The following is a 20,280-nucleotide window of genomic DNA, read 5'->3' as shown; positions in this document are numbered from 1 at the left end:
TCAGGAGCGCGTACAGTCTGGTGCGTATTCGGAAAGGAGACGAGTGGAAAACCGCATTTAGTACCACATCGGGCCACTATGAGTACCGCGTCATGCCGTATGGGTTAAAGAATGCTCCAGCCGTTTTCCAATCCTTTGTAGACGACATTCTCAGGGACCTGCACGTGCAGGGCGTGGTTGTGTATATCGATGACATTCTGATCTACTCAGCTACTCACGCCGCGCATGTATCTCTGGTACGCAAGGTGCTTGGTAGACTGCTGGAGCATGACCTATACGTCAAGGCTGAGAAGTGTGTGTTCTCCAAACGAGCCGTCTCCTTCCTGGGTTATCGCATTTCCACCTCGGGGGTGGTGGTGGAGAGTGACCGCATTAAGGCCGTGCGTAATTGGCCGACTCCGACCACGGTAAAAGAGGTGCAGCGGTTTTTGGGTTTTGCCAACTACTACCGGAGATTTATCCGGGGTTTTGGCCAGGTAGCGGCTCCCATTACCTCACTGCTAAAGGGGGGCCCGGTGCGGTTGCGGTGGTCAGCAGCGGCGGACGGAGCTTTCAACAGGTTGAAGGCGCTGTTCACGGATGCACCCGTGTTGGCACATCCGGACCCCTCTCTAGCATTCATAGTGGAGGTGTACGCATCCGAGGCTGGGGTGGGTGCCGTGCTATCACAGCGCTCGGGCGTGCCACCAAAGCTCCGCCCTTGTGCCTTCTTTTCGAGGAAGCTCGGTCCGGCGGAGCGAAACTATGACGTGGGGGACCAGGAGTTGTTAGCTGTAGTCAAGGCTCTGAAGGTGTGGAGACATTGGCTTGAGGGGGCGAAGCACCCTTTTCTCATCTGGACTGATCATCGTAATCTCGAGTATATCCGGGCAGCGAGGAGACTAAATCTGCGTCAAGCTAGATGGGCCCTCTAGAATGCAGCTCTCCAAGGTCCCCTAGAATGCAGCTCTCCAAGGCCCTCTAGAATGCAGCTCTCCAATATCATCTAGAATGCAGCTCTCCAAGGTCCCCTAGAATGCAGCTCTCCAAGGTCCCCTAGAATGCAGCTCTCCAAGGTCCCCTAGAATGCAGCTCTCCAAGGCCCTCTAGAATGCAGCTCTCCAAGGTCCTCTAGAATGCAGCTCTCCAAGGTCATCTAGAATGCAGCTCTCCAAGGTCATCTAGAATGCAGCTCTCCAAGGTCATCTAGAATGCAGCTCTCCAAGGTCCTCTAGAATGCAGCTCTCCAAGGTCATCTAGAATGCAGCTCTCCAAGGTCATCTAGAATGCAGCTCTCCAAGGTCATCTAGAATGCAGCTCTCCAAGGTCATCTAGAATGCAGCTCTCCAAGGTCCTCTAGAATGCAGCTCTCCAAGGTCCTCTAGAATGCAGCTCTCCAAGGTCATCTAGAATGCAGCTCTCCAAGGTCATCTAGAATGCAGCTCTCCAAGGTCATCTAGAATGCAGCTCTCCAAGGTAATCTAGAATGCAGCTCTCCAAGGTCCTCTAGAATGCAGCTCTCCAAGGTCCTCTAGAATGCAGCTCTCCAAGGTCCCCTAGAATGCAGCTCTCCAAGGTCATCTAGAATGCAGCTCTCCAAGGCCCTCTAGAATGCAGCTCTCCAAGGTCCTCTAGAATGCAGCTCTCCAAGGTCATCTAGAATGCAGCTCTCCAAGGTCCTCTAGAATGCAGCTCTCCAAGGTCCTCTAGAATGCAGCTCTCCAAGGTCCTCTAGAATGCAGCTCTCCAAGGTCCTCTAGAATGCAGCTCTCCAAGGTCATCTAGAATGCAGCTCTCCAAGGCCCTCTAGAATGCAGCTCTCCAAGGTCCTCTAGAATGCAGCTCTCCAAGGTCCTCTAGAATGCAGCTCTCCAAGGTCCTCTAGAATGCAGCTCTCCAAGGTCCCCTAGAATGCAGACTGAGTTATATGGAATAGTGAATTACCATGAATAAAACAATAACAAAACAGTTTTAACAGCCAGTTATATCAGGATATCCAAGTATATGCAGTAAGAACAATCATTCAGCTCATTTTTTTATGGAGACGATTGTGCAATTTTACTGCACATTTCCTACAATTCTTCATATTTTGCAAAAGGGTGGGGAGAAATGTTTGCAGTTTTAAAATATGAAATCTGAGTGAGAGTGAGTAACAGAATCCATGGGGACTCAAACCAAGAGAAAGGGCAAACCAAGATGGCTGACTGAACACAGCAGTGTAGATCACCTCATGATAAAAATATAATATTCAATATCGGTAAGTTAGACTAAATATTAGCACTTCACAAACTAGTGGATAATAACCTTCAATCTGGATAAGACAAATCAAACACCCAAACATGACGGAGAGTAAAAAAGGACTTAAGCTTTTCACTACCGGGGATACACTAAGGGTGGAAACCGATCTGTTAAAATCGATAAATGACAAACTGCGCATACTTGAATTATTCAGTAAAGATATAAAAGAGTTTAAGGCAAGCATCGAAATGAGTGACTATAAAGCTGCGACAATGGAGAAAGAAACAATTAAACCAAAAGGGACATTCAATACGATAGAAACACACGTTAATGAACTTAAAAAAGAAAACATATTTCTGAGAGTATTCTTAATAGACAAACAGACTAGAACTATGAGAGAAAATCTAGTACTTACGGGTATTCAAGAAAGCGAAGGAGAAGTTCCGGAAAGAGTAGTTAAGGACTTCTTTCTTACAGCGCTTCAAATCCCACTCGACGCTGTCGATAAAATCCAACTCGAACGTGTTCACCGTTTCGGACAAAGAGGACAGAGATATGAGCATCCAATCATTGCTAAATTTGCTTTCTCTAAGGATAAAGTAATGATTAAAAGCCTGGATAAAAGACTCGCTGGCATGAAAATAGGCACGAATGATCAGTTCCCGAGGGAGATTGCAGAACGGCGCAAAGTTCTGCACCCAATCTTCAAGGAGAATAGATGAAAAGGGAGGCATGTAGTCCTCGTAGTCGATCAACTGTATATTGACAGACTACTCCGAGGCTTTTCTAAAAACCACAAAGTTATCAGATGAGTCGAATAATGGAACACCAAATACTAGCCATGGTAGGCATTGTAGTAATAATAATAAAAACATAGACAGAAAACCAATACAATTAAACAATTGTTAAATAAACTACAACCACACTATACCATTCAAGACAGGGAGAGTTGTAAAATAATGATTTAATTTTCCATTTATAGTATTTTATACATGGATAAAACAGCATTAGAAGAAATGATAACTAGCAAAATAATACATCTTCAAATATAACTAATTAAAACACAAAAGTAATCAATCAACATGGTGGAGATAACACAGCAAACACAGCAAACAGAAGACATAGAAGTATAGTATGTGTGGATGTATTGTGATGGAAAGTGTGGTGTGTGGTTTTAGTGTTTGGAAAGGTGTCGCGTTGAGTGAGAAATGAAACGGTTGCATATCCCAGAACCAATGTATGTCTGTGAGCAGGGGTTGCGAGAGAGAGCTTTCAATTTTGTGCACATGAGGGGTATACGTTTTAAAATAAATGATAAATCTAATGTAATTATTTATTGTCCTATCATGATGGAACAGTCCCCAACCTTATACCCTAGACACTCACCTGAGCGACCCATACACTAAAGAGAAGTCCTTATCTGTTTCATGGGCTACCTGTAAGTTGCCTATATGCAGCCAATACAGAAAGAGCAATGCGGTCAGAGACCTGCTAGAGCAGCACCACCCCCTCAAGATTCTGAGCCTGCCTGGCAGGGTTGGTCCTACAAAGCCAAGGCCCCCTGATGGGAGAGCATAATATACAAGGAAATTATCAAAGCTGCTAATGAGAACCTTGACGACCTTGTACCTAGCCGGTGGGGATTCCGGTGGGGTGCCCCCACCCAGGTAGTGGCAGTACTGGCAACATTAGCTGCAGTAACCCATGGGGAGGGGGTCACACTCAGACATTAAGAGAGGGGGCATACTACCCTGATGACCTGGGGGCACAAGAATATTAAAGGTCTGACTGCACAGAGATGCTTGTGAATACGGTCACAACGGGGGACCAGCGTGTGGGTGTTTCAGGGGAAGGGGGTGCATCTGATCTCCATCATCTAGGACTTGACGTTGGTTAATTCATCAAATCTCAAATTTGTGTACATTTTTGTTCAATTTTGCATGTTTTCTCAAACAGCTGTAACTGTTTCATAAATCAGGTTCTTTCTTGAATTGGGCTCTGGGATGTAACAACATTGATTGATTGTGGGGGAAAGGGGTTGAGTGTGTAAGAGTATGGTGTTTAAGAGTGTGTGTGTGTGTGTGTGTGTGTGTGTGTGTGTGTGTGTGTGTGTGTGTGTGTGTGTGTGTGTGTGTATCCCACATCTGTTGTAAGGGGGTAAGGACGTTAGGGAGAATATAGGATGAACCACAATAATTGTTTGCTAAAATAATAAATGCTTGACCAAAATGTAATTTAATGCAATGGCAATACTGGTTATAGGTAACAATCCTGGTTATAGGTAACAATCTTGGTTATAGGTAACAATCCTGGCTATAGGTAACAATCCTGGCTATAGGTAACAATCCTGGCTATAGGTAACAATCCTGGTTATAGGTAACAATCCTGGCTATAGGTAACAATCCTGGTTATAGGTAACAATCCTGGTTATAGGTAACAATCCTGGTTATAGGTAACAATCCTGGCTATAGGTAACAATCCTGGCTATAGGTAACAATCCTGGTTATAGGTAACAATCCTGGCTATAGGTAACAATCCTGGTTATAGGTAACAATCCTGGTTATAGGTAACAATCCTGGTTATAGGTAACAATCCTGGCTATAGGTAACAATCCTGGCTATAGGTAACAATCCTTGTTATAGGTAACAATCCTGGTTATAGGTAACAATCTTGGTTATAGGTAACAATCCTGGCTATAGGTAACAATCCTGGCTATAGGTAACAATCCTGGTTATAGGTAACAATCCTGGTTATAGGTAACAATCCTGGTTATAGGTAACAATCCTGGCTATAGGTAACAATCCTGGCTATAGGTAACAATCCTGGTTATAGGTAACAATCCTGGCTATAGGTAACAATCCTGGTTATAGGTAACAATCCTGGTTATAGGTAACAATCCTGGTTATAGGTAACAATCCTGGCTATAGGTAACAATCCTGGCTATAGGTAACAATCCTTGTTATAGGTAACAATCCTGGTTATAGGTAACAATCTTGGTTATAGGTAACAATCCTGGCTATAGGTAACAATCCTGGCTATAGGTAACAATCCTGGCTATAGGTAACAATCCTGGTTATAGGTAACAATCCTGGCTATAGGTAACAATCCTGGTTATAGGTAACAATCCTGGTTATAGGTAACAATCCTGGTTATAGGTAACAATCCTGGCTATAGGTAACAATCCTGGCTATAGGTAACAATCCTGGTTATAGGTAACAATCCTGGCTATAGGTAACAATCCTGGTTATAGGTAACAATCCTGGTTATAGGTAACAATCCTGGTTATAGGTAACAATCCTGGCTATAGGTAACAATCCTGGCTATAGGTAACAATCCTGGCTATAGGTAACAATCCTGGCTATAGGTAACAATCCTTTGCATGAACTGCCAACATTATTATGCATATTAATTGATAATGATGGAAATTAAGATACGCAAGATATACGCAAGATATTTTATATACAGTATATAGATACAGTATATATGTTTAATAGCTATATATAAAGCAAATTGAGGTGAGAGCATTGGAAATACTTTTAGCGGTTGACCTGCTTCTGTTCTGTGGGTGGTAATGTGTGCTGTTTTCGAAGGAAGGGTCCTGGTCTCTCGGGGGGCCTAGGGATCTGGGGGGACGGGTGGTCTGCCGATCACTGGGATGACAACCCAACTTGGGATGGGGAGGGGTTTTAGCGGGGGGAATAGATTTAGATTTGAAACTTGTATCTCATTATGGTAAATGGTGAAATAAGTATAACAAGTTATAATTCTAATGGCTTAGCAGATAATAAGAAAATAATAACAATATTTACCTGTCTCAAAGAGAAGGAATATAATATCTACTGTTTACAGGAAACTCATTCAACAATTTTGAAGTTGTGTAGAAAAAGAACTGGGGGGGGCGAAGTATACCTCTCCATTGGACAAAGAAACTCAAAAGGGGTGATGATAGTAATATTTTCCAAACAGATCGGCAAGGTAGATGGATGATTTTAAATTAGACCATAAACAGATATGGCCATGAACATTTACGGACCAAATAATGATGATCCATGCTTCTTTGACAACTTGTTTTTAACTAGGACAGAGGAATTAATTACTGCATTTTTACAACATAACATAGGTGCAACAAATCCCCTTATTGTATGGGACACTTTTAAATGTGCCTTTAGAGGCCATGCAATTCAGTACTCATCTCTAAAACAAAAGCAATTTAGGTCAAAAGAGTCCATCCTATCAAAGGAAATAGAAGGTCTAACAGAACAGATTGATAGCAATAAAGAACTGTACCATAGACGTTCAGAATAAGTTAGAGGAAAAACAAAAAGAAATGGAGGACCTTATTCAAGAAAGTTCAAGTGTAATATATTAAAACATAAAGCAAACTGGATGGAATATGGAGACATGTTCTAATCTTCAACATAGAAATGCTACCAAAAAGAATTTACTGAAACTGGTTACAAATGACGGAGTCACTCATGATTCACCAAATTATATTTTGAAAGATGAAGCAAAGTACATTGAGCATATGTTCTCGTTTCAGTCTCCTCCATCTCCTCTAACCAAAGCTAATTGTACTGATTTTTTCCCTATGAACCTCTTTGGGCTAGGGGCAGGATTTTGACGTCTGGATGAAAAGCGTGCCCAAAGTAAACTGCCTGTTACTCAGGCCCAGAAGCTAGGATATGCATATAATTGGATTTGGATAGAAAACACTCTAAAGTTTCTAAAACTGTTCAAATAATGTCTGTGAGTATAACAGAACTGAAATGGCAGGCGATATCCCGAGGACAAACCATCCCCCCCCCCAATTTTTTTTTATCCTACCACTATTTTCAATGACTGTCACTTTTATTATAAGGCCAAATCCTCCCAGATTGCAGTTCCTAGGGCTTCCACTAGATGTCAACAGTCTTTAGAAAGAGTTTCAGGCTGGTTATTGTAAAAATGAGGTAGAAGTTGTAGTTTTTATAAGTGGCTCCCATTTTGGCTGTAGTGTTTCCATGCGCATGGACGAGAGCGCGTTCTTTTTGTTTATCTCCGGTAAAGACAATAACAATTCTCCGTCTTAAATTGTATCGTTTATTTACATATTAGGGTACCTGAGGTTTGATTATAAACATTGTTTGACTTGTTTAGATAAGTTTATTAGTAACGTTTGGGATTCATTTTGATGGAGGGAAACCGTTGGATTATTGACTGAAGCGCGCCAGCTAAACTGAGTTTTTATGGATATAAAGAAGGCCATTATCGAACAAAAGGAACATTTGTGATGTAACTGGGACCTTTTGGAATGCCAACAGAAGAAGATCTTCAAAGGTAAGGCATTTATTATATCGCTATTTCTGACTTTCGTGTTGCAACTGCCTGGTTGAAAAAGGATTTTCATGCAATTGTATGCGGGGCGCTGTCCTCAGATAATTGCATGGTGTGCTTTCGCCATAAAGCCTTTTTGAAATCTGATACTGCGGCTGGATTAACAAGAAGTTAAGCTTTATTTTCATGTATTACACTTATATTTTCATGAATGTTAAATATTTATAATACTGTAGTTTGAATTTCGCGCTCTGCAATTTCACCGGATGCTCTAGCCGTAACAGGTTTTAAGCAATGCATATTCCTCCCTTTTTAATCATGTTCTTTTCCCACTCTGATGTCCGTCTCGAGTCCTTTTCTGCCGTCCATGATGATGTTAACTCTCTTTCTTAGCTAGCTCGACTCTGCACTTGCCTCTGCTAGCAATACACTGTGCTAACATTAACCTATATTGTACCACAGAAAATAACAGTTTTAAACAGTTGTAAAAACCGACTTCTTCCAGACAGAATAGTTCCTGTAGAATCAGACTTTCTCATCGCCAATCTTTTGTTATGTCTAGTGGGTTTCATAACCACGTCTGTATAACAATTCAATAATGATGAGACAGGAGACAGGAATCAGTTCAACCGTTTCTCTGGAACGTGAACAACAGAAGTCCCCACAAGAATAGTAAACAGACAACATTTGACCAACTGACCATTTTGTTAGTCCCCACGAGGTCAAATGCTATTTCTAGGGAGTTTAGGGTTAAGGTTAGAATTAGTGTTAGGATTAGAATTTTGTTAAGAGTTAGGAGCTAGGGTTAGTTAATCATGTTAAAAAAAATTGTTAACATTTTGTTATCATTGTTTGTTCATTTATAAGCAATTTCCAAGTTTATATAAGGATGAACAGTATGGAATCAATGTTCAACAAGGGGTACTGTTGGAAACTGACTTTTAAACTTGAAAATATGAAATATCCTTATTCATGTCACCAAAGTAGAGAGAGTAATGTATAATGTTTACATTATGTCAGGATATGTTATTGTTAGCCATCAGGGATCCTATGGGAGGAGAAGAGACACAGTCTGGTACGAGTCACCATGACAGCCGAGAGTTGGGGAGGAGTGAGCAATTTGGGGCAGAGGTCAGGTCAGATGAAGTGAGGAAGAACATATCACTAATCTTCTGTCTAGCAACAGAGGTGTATTGGCTGTTCAGATGTGTAGGAGACTCAGCATAGGATAAATGGTTAAATACCAGTGCTTGTGTGAATATGTTCTTTGTCTTAAGCAGCTGTATGACCCAATGTGTGAATAAACTTGGTTTAAGTTTTATTAAGCGTCTGAGTTTTTTACTGGGGTTATATTTATGTTTAGAGTTAAGGTTAGGTTTTTGGGTTAAGGTTAAGGTTAAGGAAAATAGGATTTTGAATGGGACTGAAGTGTGTGTCCATACAAGGTTAGCTGTACAAGAGTGTGTGTGTGTGTCCAGTGTGTGTGTGTGTGTGTGTGTGTGTGTGTGTGTGTGTGTGTCCAGTCAGTGTGTTTGTTTTTGTCCAGTGTGTGTGTGTGTGTCCAGTGTGTGTGTGTGTGTGTGTCCAGTCAGTGTGTTTGTTTTTGTCCAGTGTGTGTTTCTGTCCAGTGTGTGTGTGTGTCCAGTGTGTGTGTGTTCTCACAGGGCGCAGGATCACGGAAAGAGACATTACCATGGTTCTTATTTACAGGAATAAACTGGCCCAAACTGGTGTGTTTTACTCCATGTCTTTAAATGTCAAATTGTGATCAAATATAGAACACATGGGTTAGAGTGAAACATCATGTTGTGTTTGACACAGGGACCACCTGACACAGGGATGCTGAAGAGTCACCATACCAAAGCCAAAACCCTGGATAGAGAGGCTCAGTGAATTTGGAGTGGAATGTGTGCAGGTGGGTCAGTGAGTCAGAGGAGACTTTGTAGAAGGACAGAGTGCCGGCTGGCCAGTCCAGATACACTCCTACTCTGTGGGAGCTGGAGGGGGGGACGTCTAAGCGATTGAGATTATTATTGTGCCAGGAAGAGTAACCTCTGCCAGAGCAGCCCAGACTCCAGGACTTGTCATTACATCCAAGCCCACATTCATTAACCTCTCCTGTCCTTTTGATTCCTTTATATGCCACTCCTATAATAGCCACACTCCCACTCCACTCTACCTCCCAGTAACAGCGTCCAGTCAAACCTTCTCTACACAGCACCTGTTCCCTTTCCACAAATCTCTCCGGGTGATCAGGATACGACTGCTTCTCTTTGCTACATGTCACCTTTCTGTTCTTCTCACACAGAGAGACAAGTCCGTTTGCTGTGTTTGGGTTCAGCGTGAGATCACAGGCATCTGATGGATGAAACCAGACACAATATTAGAAATCATCATCATTCACATTAGAATGTTAACTCACTTTCCACTAATTAATTTAATGTAGATGTTTCTAGGTATCAAAAGGAGAAGTTAAGGTAACTTGAGACTTGTTGAATGATCATATGTTATACTGTATGGTAATATAAAACACACTTATTCCCATTAATTACACACACACACACACACACACACACACACACACACACACACACACACACACACACACACACACACACACACACACACACACACACACACACACACACACACACACACACACACACACACACACTCACATCTGTATGCATGCATGAACACACACACATTTCTAATGTAACACGAACATGCCACACACCTACACACACATTGTCAAAGCAACTCTTTGTAAACGTTGGTGTCCCTGATTTCTGATTCTGTAGAACTACAGATTATATTTAATATGACCAAGTAAGTAATGATGGTGGTCTTTGACTTTGACTTAACTTGAATTAAGACTTATTCTTAGTCATATTCTTCACAGCAGTCAACACTCACATTTTCTAAGCCCAGGTTTCATTGTGTACTCTCCACCATGTTCCACACTGTAGCAGTAAGCAGAAGAACCGACAGTTAATGAATGATACACGTGAAAACACAGACACACAACTATGTCCAAGTGGGGGTAAGAATGTTTGTCATAACTAGCCTGATAACTCAAACATGTCTGATATGAACATTGACATAAATCTTCTACATACTTGAGTTTCTCCAGTCTGTAGTGTGGATCTTCCAGTCTAGCAGAGAGCAGTCTGACTCCTGAGTCTCCTGGGTGATTGTAGCTCAGGTCCAGTTCTCTCAGGTGTGAGGGGTTTGACCTCAGAGCTGAGACCAGAGAAGCACAGCCTTCCTCTGTGACTAGACAACGTGACAGCCTGCAAAGAGTAAAACCATATTAAAACCACATTGTTATTGAATGTGAAAACAGTGGCAGTATATTTTTCAAAATTGTCAGATATATCAGTGTCCTGAAACCTGCCATATATATTCATAAATGAATGTATCATTACTATAAATTACAAATTATTGAAGTATTGCGTGTAGATAGAAACATGTATAGTACAAATATTTGAGTAGAATGACCAGACCAGTTTAAAAAGCAGTATCAGTCAAAAGACAGACATTGAGGTATCAGATTTAGATTGTATTGAGTATACAGTCCACACCATATCTATTTTGACAGTGAAGCTAAAATTTTTAATGTGTCTCTATACTCCAGCATTTTGGATTTGAGATCAAATGTTTCATATGAGGTGACAGTATATAATGTCACCATATATTAGAGGGTATTTTCATACTAATCTGTTTCACGTTTCAAAAAAAATACACGATAAGTGAATTGGTCAGAATACTTGTGTCTTCTTCAAATGTGGAGATACATTAAGTGCTTTCAAGTAGTCAAAAGTTTAGTATTTGGTCCCAAACTCGTTGATTGCATTTGCAGTTTGTTTTGATTGTGTTTTGAGTTATGTTTTGACCAATAGTAGCTGCATGGTGGATGATGACTGGATTCATTTTCTTTCTAAGTAAGTAGATAACATGTTTCTAAACACTATTACATGAATCCTGATGATGCCATGAGACAAATCATGAATAATAATGAGTGAGAGAGTTAGAGGCAACTACAAAACATGTTAACTTTCTTACCATTAACCTCAAATAAAAGGTGACATTCTGTACTGTTTTATTTTTATTTCACCTTTATTTAACCAGGTAGGCCAGTTGAGAACAAGTTCTCATTTACAACTGTGGCCAAGATAAAGCAAAGCAGTGCGACACAAACAACAACACAGAGTTACACATGGAATAAACAAACATACAGTCAACACAATATAAAAGTCTATATACAGTGTGTGCAAATCAGGTACGATTAGGGAGGTAAAGGCAATAAATAGGCCATAGTGGCAAAACAATTACAATTTAGCAATTAAACACTGGAGTGAGATGTGCAGAATATGTGTGCAAGTAGAGATACTGGGTGTAAAGGAGCAAAATAAAAAATAAAAATAACAGTATTTGGGATGAGGTAGTTGGGTGGGCTATTTACAGATGGGCTATGTACAGGTTCAACGATCTGTGAGCTGCTGTGACAGCTGATGCTTGAAGTTAGTGAGTGAGATATGAGTCTCAAGCTTCAGTGATTTTTGCAATTCGTTCCAGTCATTGGCAGCAGAAAACTGGAAGGAAAGGCGGCCAAAGTAGGAATTGGCTTTGGGGGTGACCAGTGAAAAATACCTGCTGGAGCGCGTGCTACGGGTGGGTGCTGCTATGGTGACCAGTGAGCTGAGATAAGGTGGGGCTTTACCTAGCAAAGTCTTATAGATGACCTGGAGCCAGTGGGTTTGGCGATGAATATGATGCGAGGGCCAGCCAACGAGAGCATACTGTCACCTCATATGAAACATTCTATCTCAAATCCAAAATGCTGGAGCATAGCACCAATTTTTAAACTGTTAACTTCACTGTCCAAATACATATGATGTGGACTATGTGTGTCTGGTAAACAGTTCTCACTTGTTGACCAACTACAGGAATACTGACCTCAGAGTCTCAAGTTTACAGTGGGGATTCCCCAGTCCAGCAGAGAGGAGCTTCACTCCTGAATCCTTCAGGTCATTGTTACTCAGGTCCAGCTCTCTCAGATGTGAGGGGTTTGACTTCAAAGCTGAGGCCAGAGAAGCACAGCCTTTCCCTGTGACTCCACAGCCTGACAGCCTGAGAAAGATAATCATGATTTCACAAACACACTGTTAATTTAACACCAGTAGTGTAGAAGGACAATGGCAGACGTATTTCTCTCAAACAACATATAGATTCATCTTCCTTCTCCTAAAATTGTATGGTCATATTGTTATACTAATGTGAACATTAATGCATTGTTTTAATATGCTATTCAATAATACATATTTTTCTCTAAACTTCATATTTCTTCCTGATTATGAGTACTTAAATGTATTTGTATGTACTCACAGAGCAGCTCTGGAGGCTTTGACCACTGGCAGCAGCCTCAGAAGACCTTCCTCTGATCTGGAGTATTTCTTCAGGTCAAACACATCAAGCTCCTTTTCTGAAGTCAGCAACACAAAGACCAGAGCTGACCACTGTGAAGGTGACAGTTTGGCGTCTGAGACACTTCCTGATCTCAGGTAGCTTTGGATCTCCTCCACTAGAGAATGGTCATTCAGTTCATTCAGACAGTGGAACAGATTGATGCACCTCTCTGGAGAGGGATTCTCCCTGATCTTCTCCTTGATGTACTTGACTGTTTCTTCATGGCTCTGTGAGCTGCTTCTTGTCGTTGTCAGTAGACCTCGTAAGTGCTTCTGATTGGACTCCAGTGAGAGGCCCAGAAGGAAGCGGAGGAAAAGGTCCAGGTTTCCCGTCTCACTTTCTAAGGCTTTATCCACAGCACTCTTGTAGACAGTAACTTCAGGCTTGTCTCTGAACAGTGCAAAAAAGTTGCTTGATACTGATTGCGGTTTGGCCATTAGATTCTCATTGTTGTTGATGAAGGAGAGGAACACATATACAGCAGCCAGAAACTCCTGAATGCTCAGATGCACGAAGCAGTACACCTTGTCCTGGTACAGCCCACATTCCTCTTTAAAGAGCTGTGTGCACAATCCTGAGTAAACTGAGGCTTCATTGACATCAATGCCAGCCTCTTTCAGGTCTTCTTCATAGAAAATCAGATTGCCTTTCACAAGCTGTTGAAAAGCCAGTTTTCCCAGTGACAGAATGCTCTCTTTATTCCATTGTGGACCTGTCTCTTCTTTCCCAAGATACTTTTCATTCTTCTGTTCGGTATGAAACACCACAAGGTGTGTGTACATCTCAGTCAGAGTCTTGGGCATCTCTTCTCTCTTATGTTGCAGCATGTGTTCAAGGACTATTGCAGAAATCCAACAGAAGACTGGAATGTGGCACATGATGTGGAGGCTCCTTGATGTCTTTATGTGTGAGATGATTCTGCTGGCCAGGTCCTCATCACTGAATCTCTTCCTGAAGTACTCCTCCTTCTGTGGGTCATTGAACCCTCGTACCTCTGTCATATGGTCAACACAACCTGAAGGGATCTTATTGGCTGCTGCAGGTCGGGTAGTTATCCAGAGGAGAGCAGAGGGAAGCAGATTTCCCTTGATGAGATTTGTCAGCAGAACATCCACTGAGGTTGACTTGGTGACGTCACAACAGATCTTGTTCTTCTGGAAGTCGAGGGGCAGTCGGCATTCATCCAGACCATCAAAGATGAACAGAACTTTGTACTTGTTGTATTTGGAGATCCTTGATTCTTTGGTTTCCATTGAGAAGTGATTGAGAAGTTCAATCAAAGTGTGTTTTTTCTCTTTCATCAAATTCAGCTCCCGAAATGGGAATGAAAATACAAATTGGACATCCTGATTTGCTTTTCCTTCAGCCCAGTCCAGAATGAACTTCTGCACAGAGACTGTTTTTCCAATGCCAGCAACTCCCTTTGTTAGCACAGTTCTGATAAGTTTGTCTTGTCCAGTTAAGGGTTTGAAGATGTCATTACATTTGATTGCAGTCTATGGTCTTAGTTGTTTCCTGGTTGTTGTCTCCATCTGTCTCAGCTCATGTTCATTATTGACCTCTCCTATTCCACCCTCTGTGATGTAGAGCTCTGTGTAGATCTTATTGAGAAGTGTTGGGTTTCCTTGTTTAGCGATCCCCTCAAATACACTTTGAAACTTCTCCTTTAGATTAGATTTGAGTTCATGTTGGCAAATTACAGCAAGCTCATCTGAATGAAGAAATTACACAGAGTATTTTAATATTACGTCTGTTTTAATGCCTACAGTATTGTAGGACTGTTTTATAAAGTTGTTATATGTTGTTATAAATTATGTTGTTATACGTTATATGTTGTTATAAATTACAGTAATTTATTATCTTAACTGGCTGTATACATGTGTAAAGGTTTTCATAACACTGGTGTGACTGATTAATATCATTATTGGTATTATTGATGGTATTATTAATGTTCTCTCTCTATGTGTCTCTATCTCTGTCTAAATGAATCAACACATTCCCCTGCTACTTGACAAGGTCACTAGGTGTTGTGTTAAGTCTGCTACAATATCATTGAGTTACACAGCTACTTTAGCTCTACTTTAGTTACAGCTTTTAAATGTTTGTTATAAAACAGCATTCAACATGAGGCAGACAGCTCTTACTTTTCTCCAGTGTGTCAGCAAGCTCCTTCTGGTTCATTTTCCTCAGAACATGCAATGTGATCTTCAGAGCCCCCTCTCTGGCACTGCTCTCCTGCTTCTCATCTTCAGCATCCACCACTTCCTTATCCTGCTTCTGACTCTCAAAGCCTTCTGGGAGTTCTGGACTAAGAATCCCCTTGAACATCTTCAGCTCGTTCTTCACAAATGTCATAAAATTCTCTTCAAGCAACTGAAATAAATAAAGTAAATAAGTTTAGCAAGAGAAGAAATGCTTTCTCATTAAAACATTAATGAATGATTGACAGATCAACCTTACTTGAGGTAAACAAAAACAAATGTACATAACAGGCCCACATACACTGAATATGGAGGTCAGGTCTGTTTGATGACTCTGGGAAGACTGACCACTGAGAATCTCTGACTCTGATCTCTGCTGTTGGTTTCTGTGGACAAAAGATGAGATTAACTCATCCAGGGAGTGCATACACACACACAGACACACAGACACACAGACACACAGACACACAGACACACACACACAGGGAATGATAACAGGTGTACATTTTAGTGTGAAATACTTACTTACGAGCCCTTTCCAACAATGCATTTAAAAAGTACGAAAAATTGGCTAAATAAAAATGGAATTGATAACACAATAAAATAACAATAATGAGGCAATAAGGAGTACCAGTACTGAGTCAATGTGCAGGGGTACCAGTACTGAGTCAATGTGCAGGGGTACCAGTACTGAGTCAATGTGCAGGGGTACCAGGTAGTTATGGTAATATGTACATGTAGGTAGGGGTAAAAGTGACCAGGCAATCAGGATAGAGAATACATCTCCTCCAGGGAGTGCACACTTTGTCATACACACACAGGGAGGGAATGTTGTGTTTGTTTAATATTGTTGTAGGTTGAAAACTGAAAAAAGGATTAGCCTATGGATTATGAAAACAACTAAAAGAAATGGGAAAATGGGAGAGGAGAAATGACTAGAGACAGTGTTGTTTAACTCACTGACCATGACCCATGAGTTCTTCTTACCTTTGTTCAGTAGAAAAGTCTCCCTCTCTGAACACTATAGGAAGATCCATAGACTGGTCACTCTTCATGGACACACAGCTGGGCACAGGGGAGGCTGGTCTCTCCTGCTTGATTGGACTTCAACACAACAGAGACAATCATTTCATCTCTCATCTACTCTGAACTCAGATAGGGAAACATAAGAAGAGTTTCATTCCAAAACGCTATATATCCCTTTTCAGAAATGTTGGTAAATTACCTTTTATTGTTTCAAGAAATTATGAAAGAGATTGGCGTGTTTTTTCACTATCTAATGGCTTGGGGTTGTTCAATGACAGACATGTATTTGTTTAAAATCACTTGATGGTTTATTTCAGACATACAAATAATGTTTTTTTTGTGCAAAATGCTATATATCTGCCTCGTGCTCAGAGAAATAAGTAGTACAGCTAGGTTTTACACAGTCAAATGTAACACAACTACATTTTTAATAAAGATAATACAGTACCAGGTAAATTAGCTAATATTTACATGTAGGTAGGGGTAAAAGTGACTAAATGTAAACTGGGTCAAATTAAGATGTCATTTGTAAATGCATTCATCTTAAGGTAGCTAGGTGAGACAACAACATATCACAGTCAAATATACTGTACAGGATACGAACATTCCATTCCAGCTAAACAATGGATATATAGCGTTTTGCAAATAAAAACGAATTTTCATCTAAAATCTAGAATAGTTACCAATAAGTACCAATAAGCAATCATTTCTGATGAAAAAACAAAAATGTGATTTTATTTTGTATATAGCGTTTGGAATATAAATTCTTAAACAATATTGTCAGCTCACCTCTTAGTTTTAGTGTCATGTCCCCCAGAGAGACTCATTTTAGAGGCAGAGGCCCCCTCCTCTCTCTCCCCAGAGAGTCTCCTTTTAGAGGCAGGGCCCCCCTCCTCTCTCTCTCCAGAGAGACTCATTTGAGCACTGACCCCTAAACAGAGATCCAGCATGTTGGTTGTTGTTAACACAGTGACAACTAATTCTTCAATGTCAATTGGTCTATTTTATTCATTATCTCTTGGAAATAAAATATTTACTAACAGACACATCCAAACAGTCAGGTGATTTAATGCAATTACTTTTTCTAGCCAAATTACTACTCAAATAGCCTACAGTAGCCTGGGCAAGATGTAGGCAAAATGTAAGCTGAACGATTTAACAGCTTGCTTAGTTCAAATTGACAGGTTCATTTATTTAACATGAATATCAAGGCAATTTTGAGGTAGGATGTGCTTCTGTTGTCCAGTAGCCTGCTGGAATAAGCTATAGAGAATGGAGTTGTAATTTCAATCACTGAATTAAATATTAATAATATGGATATGAACTGAATAGGCCCATGCTTGTTTTTTTTACCTGTATCTGACTGACTGTTACCTTCAATCTAATGCATTCTAACATTGGATCAGCAATTGTCATAGAACTGTGACCATGGTGACACTTGATAACTTCCAATTGAGTGAACTAAACACGGCCATTAATAATTGCATAATAACACAAGGCTACAACAACAATACACTGAAGTTATGGGCTATTTATGCATTTGTTTGCGAGCTTCAGGTTGGCTCGGCAAGTGACAGAAAATGATTTGCAAGGACTCCAGTCATTTCAACATATTTATAGTATAAAATGGTAGGCTACAGTAGCCTACATAGACATACCAATTAATAGGCTATTTATTATCCAACAGATGTATCATTCCCCACATTTAATGTCAGTTTCATTGTGGAGTTTTTCTCATAACAGAAGCAGGAGGGAGTTCCATAACGTTAATTTCAAATTTCCACTTGCGAGACCCAAGAACTGAGCTGCGTAAAAACCTTCGCATAATATGGTTTTCCATAAGCAAAGTCGACGTTAGAATAAACCGTCTCCAAGCGAATTTCTCTAATGCGCTCTGGAGACCCTAAAGTATATTTCCTGTGCTTTGTCACCTTATTTCTTGATGCGCATCAGTGCTAGAGCGTTAATATGTTTCATGGAAAAAAGGGTTGTAAAATTGGTGTCTCCTTAATGACAATCTAAATAACATGTAGACCTACTGATTGGTTTCCACTTTGAAAACTGCTGTCTGTCAGCAACTCAGCTCAAGTAGCAATTATACTAACTAGTAATATATCATTCCAGGTATTCATTCACATACTCTGTCCAATAGAATAGATTATTGTTCAGAAAGACTTAGAAATACTCACTTTATTTTATAGTTCTCTCCATATAGTGTTTTCTGCTCTGTCGTCTCAAAATGGATCCTGTACAAAAGAACACATTTACTTTCTTTTTCATCGCAGCCGTCTCCCCACCCTGATAACAAAGTGTTGTATTGGTATCTTCCACTAGATGGCAGTAAACACCTGCTGTAACTAGACTTTACAACAGTTAGTGTTCGGTTTCTTGGTCCTGGTGACTCCTGGGAAATGTCTCAGAGGAGGAGTGCTGATCTAGGATCAGGTCCCCCCCTGCCCATCTGATTCATGATGATCTAAAAGGCTAAGTAGTAATAATGTCATTCAATGTATTTACTCTCTTACTCTGTCCTTTAGAATAGATTATTGCTCAGAAATATATATATATATTTTTTTTTTTACATCTCTCCGTATAGTGTTTTCTGCTCTGTCATCTCAATAACCAGAGTGGTGCTAACAGTCGCACGCGACAGCAGTAACTCATAACGTTGTACCGAATCTTGCTTCGGTTTTTTTAATTATAGTTCTTCTTCAAGACATCTCTCTTACATTATTTTAGCTAAATGTGTATTTTACTGGAAACCAGGTTTAGTTGTGTTTTTTTCCTCAAATGTGAATTCCCGTAGGCCTATAATAATTGTAAACGGGCCTACAAACCCAAAAGGTTTTAATTTGAGAATGTTCATTTGTATGCCTCAAATATTAAACTGTATTAAAATATTTGCTAATTAGATGAATCAGTTGTGTAAATCCTGGGTAAGAACAAAGGGACTGAGATAAACATAAAACCCTATACAGTAATTGAAAAGCTCCTCCACCATCTTTACCAGACGTTTGGCTGATAACATGCAACTTAGACCTACTGATTAGTTTCCCCTTAGAAAACTGCTGTCTGTCAGCAACTAAGCTCAAGTAACAGTTCTACTAACTAATAATATCTCATTCTAGGTATTTATTCTATTATTCTGTCCTTTAGATTAGATTATTGTTCAGAAAGACTTACTTTATTTTATAGTTCTCTCCATACAGTGTTTTCTGCTCGGGCGTCTCAAAATGGATCCTGTACAAAACTTTACTTTCTGTTTCAGCTCAGCTGTCTCCCCACTCTGATAATAAAGTGTTTCATTGGTCTTTCCACTAGATGGCAGTAAACACCTGCTGTAACTAGACTTTACAACAGTATGTGTTTGGTTTCTTGGTCCTGGTGACTCATGAGAAGTTTCTCAGGAGGAGGAGTGCTGATCGAGGATCAGGTCACCCTCTCAATGTAATCTGATTCATTACGATCTAGGATCAGGTCACCCTCTCCATGTAATCTGATTCATTATGATCTAGGATCAGGTCCCCCCCCTCTCCATGCAATCTGATTCATTATGATCTAGGATCAGGTCCCCCTCTCCATGTAATCTGATTCATTATGATATAGGTTCAGGTCACCCTCTCCATATAATCTGATTCGTTATGATCTAGGATCAGGTCATCCTCCCCATGTAATCTGATTCATTATGATCTAGGATCAGGTCCCCCCTCTCCATGCAATCTTATTCATTATGATCTAGGATCAGGTCCCCCTCTCCATGTAATCTGATTCATTATGATATAGGATCAGGTCACCCTCTCCATGTAATCTGATTCATTATGATCTAGGATCAGGTCACCCTCTCCATGTAATCTGATTCATTATGATCTAGGATCAGGTCACCCTCTCCATGTAATCTGATTCATTATGATCTAGGATCAGGTCACCCTCTCCATGTAATCTGATTCATTATGATCTAGGATCAGGTCACCCTCTCCATGTAATCTGATTCATTATGATCTAGGATCAGGTCACCCTCTCCATGTAATCTGATTCATTATGATCTAAAAGGCTA

General features: G+C 40.4%; 1 protein-coding gene across 1 annotated transcript; it reads right to left on the bottom strand.

Moving 5' to 3' along the window:
• Positions 1-4,431: 4,431 nt before the first annotated feature.
• On the bottom strand, positions 4,432-19,512 carry LOC129831876 (NACHT, LRR and PYD domains-containing protein 7-like). Its single transcript, XM_055895416.1, is given in 11 exon segments — positions 4,432-9,888; positions 10,447-10,493; positions 10,650-10,823; positions 12,490-12,663; positions 12,919-14,710; positions 15,144-15,372; positions 15,502-15,586; positions 16,188-16,304; positions 17,016-17,157; positions 18,416-18,472; positions 19,410-19,512. Coding segments are annotated over 9 exon segments (3,303 nt in total). The 5' UTR covers positions 17,144-17,157; positions 18,416-18,472; positions 19,410-19,512; the 3' UTR covers positions 4,432-9,331.
• Positions 19,513-20,280: the final 768 nt, after the last annotated feature.

This window comes from Salvelinus fontinalis, chromosome 2, assembly GCF_029448725.1.
Source record: "Salvelinus fontinalis isolate EN_2023a chromosome 2, ASM2944872v1, whole genome shotgun sequence".
Lineage (NCBI taxonomy): Eukaryota > Metazoa > Chordata > Actinopteri > Salmoniformes > Salmonidae > Salvelinus > Salvelinus fontinalis.
The sequence above is the reverse complement of the archived record's forward strand: the minus strand, read 5'-3'. Positions and strand labels throughout refer to the sequence as shown.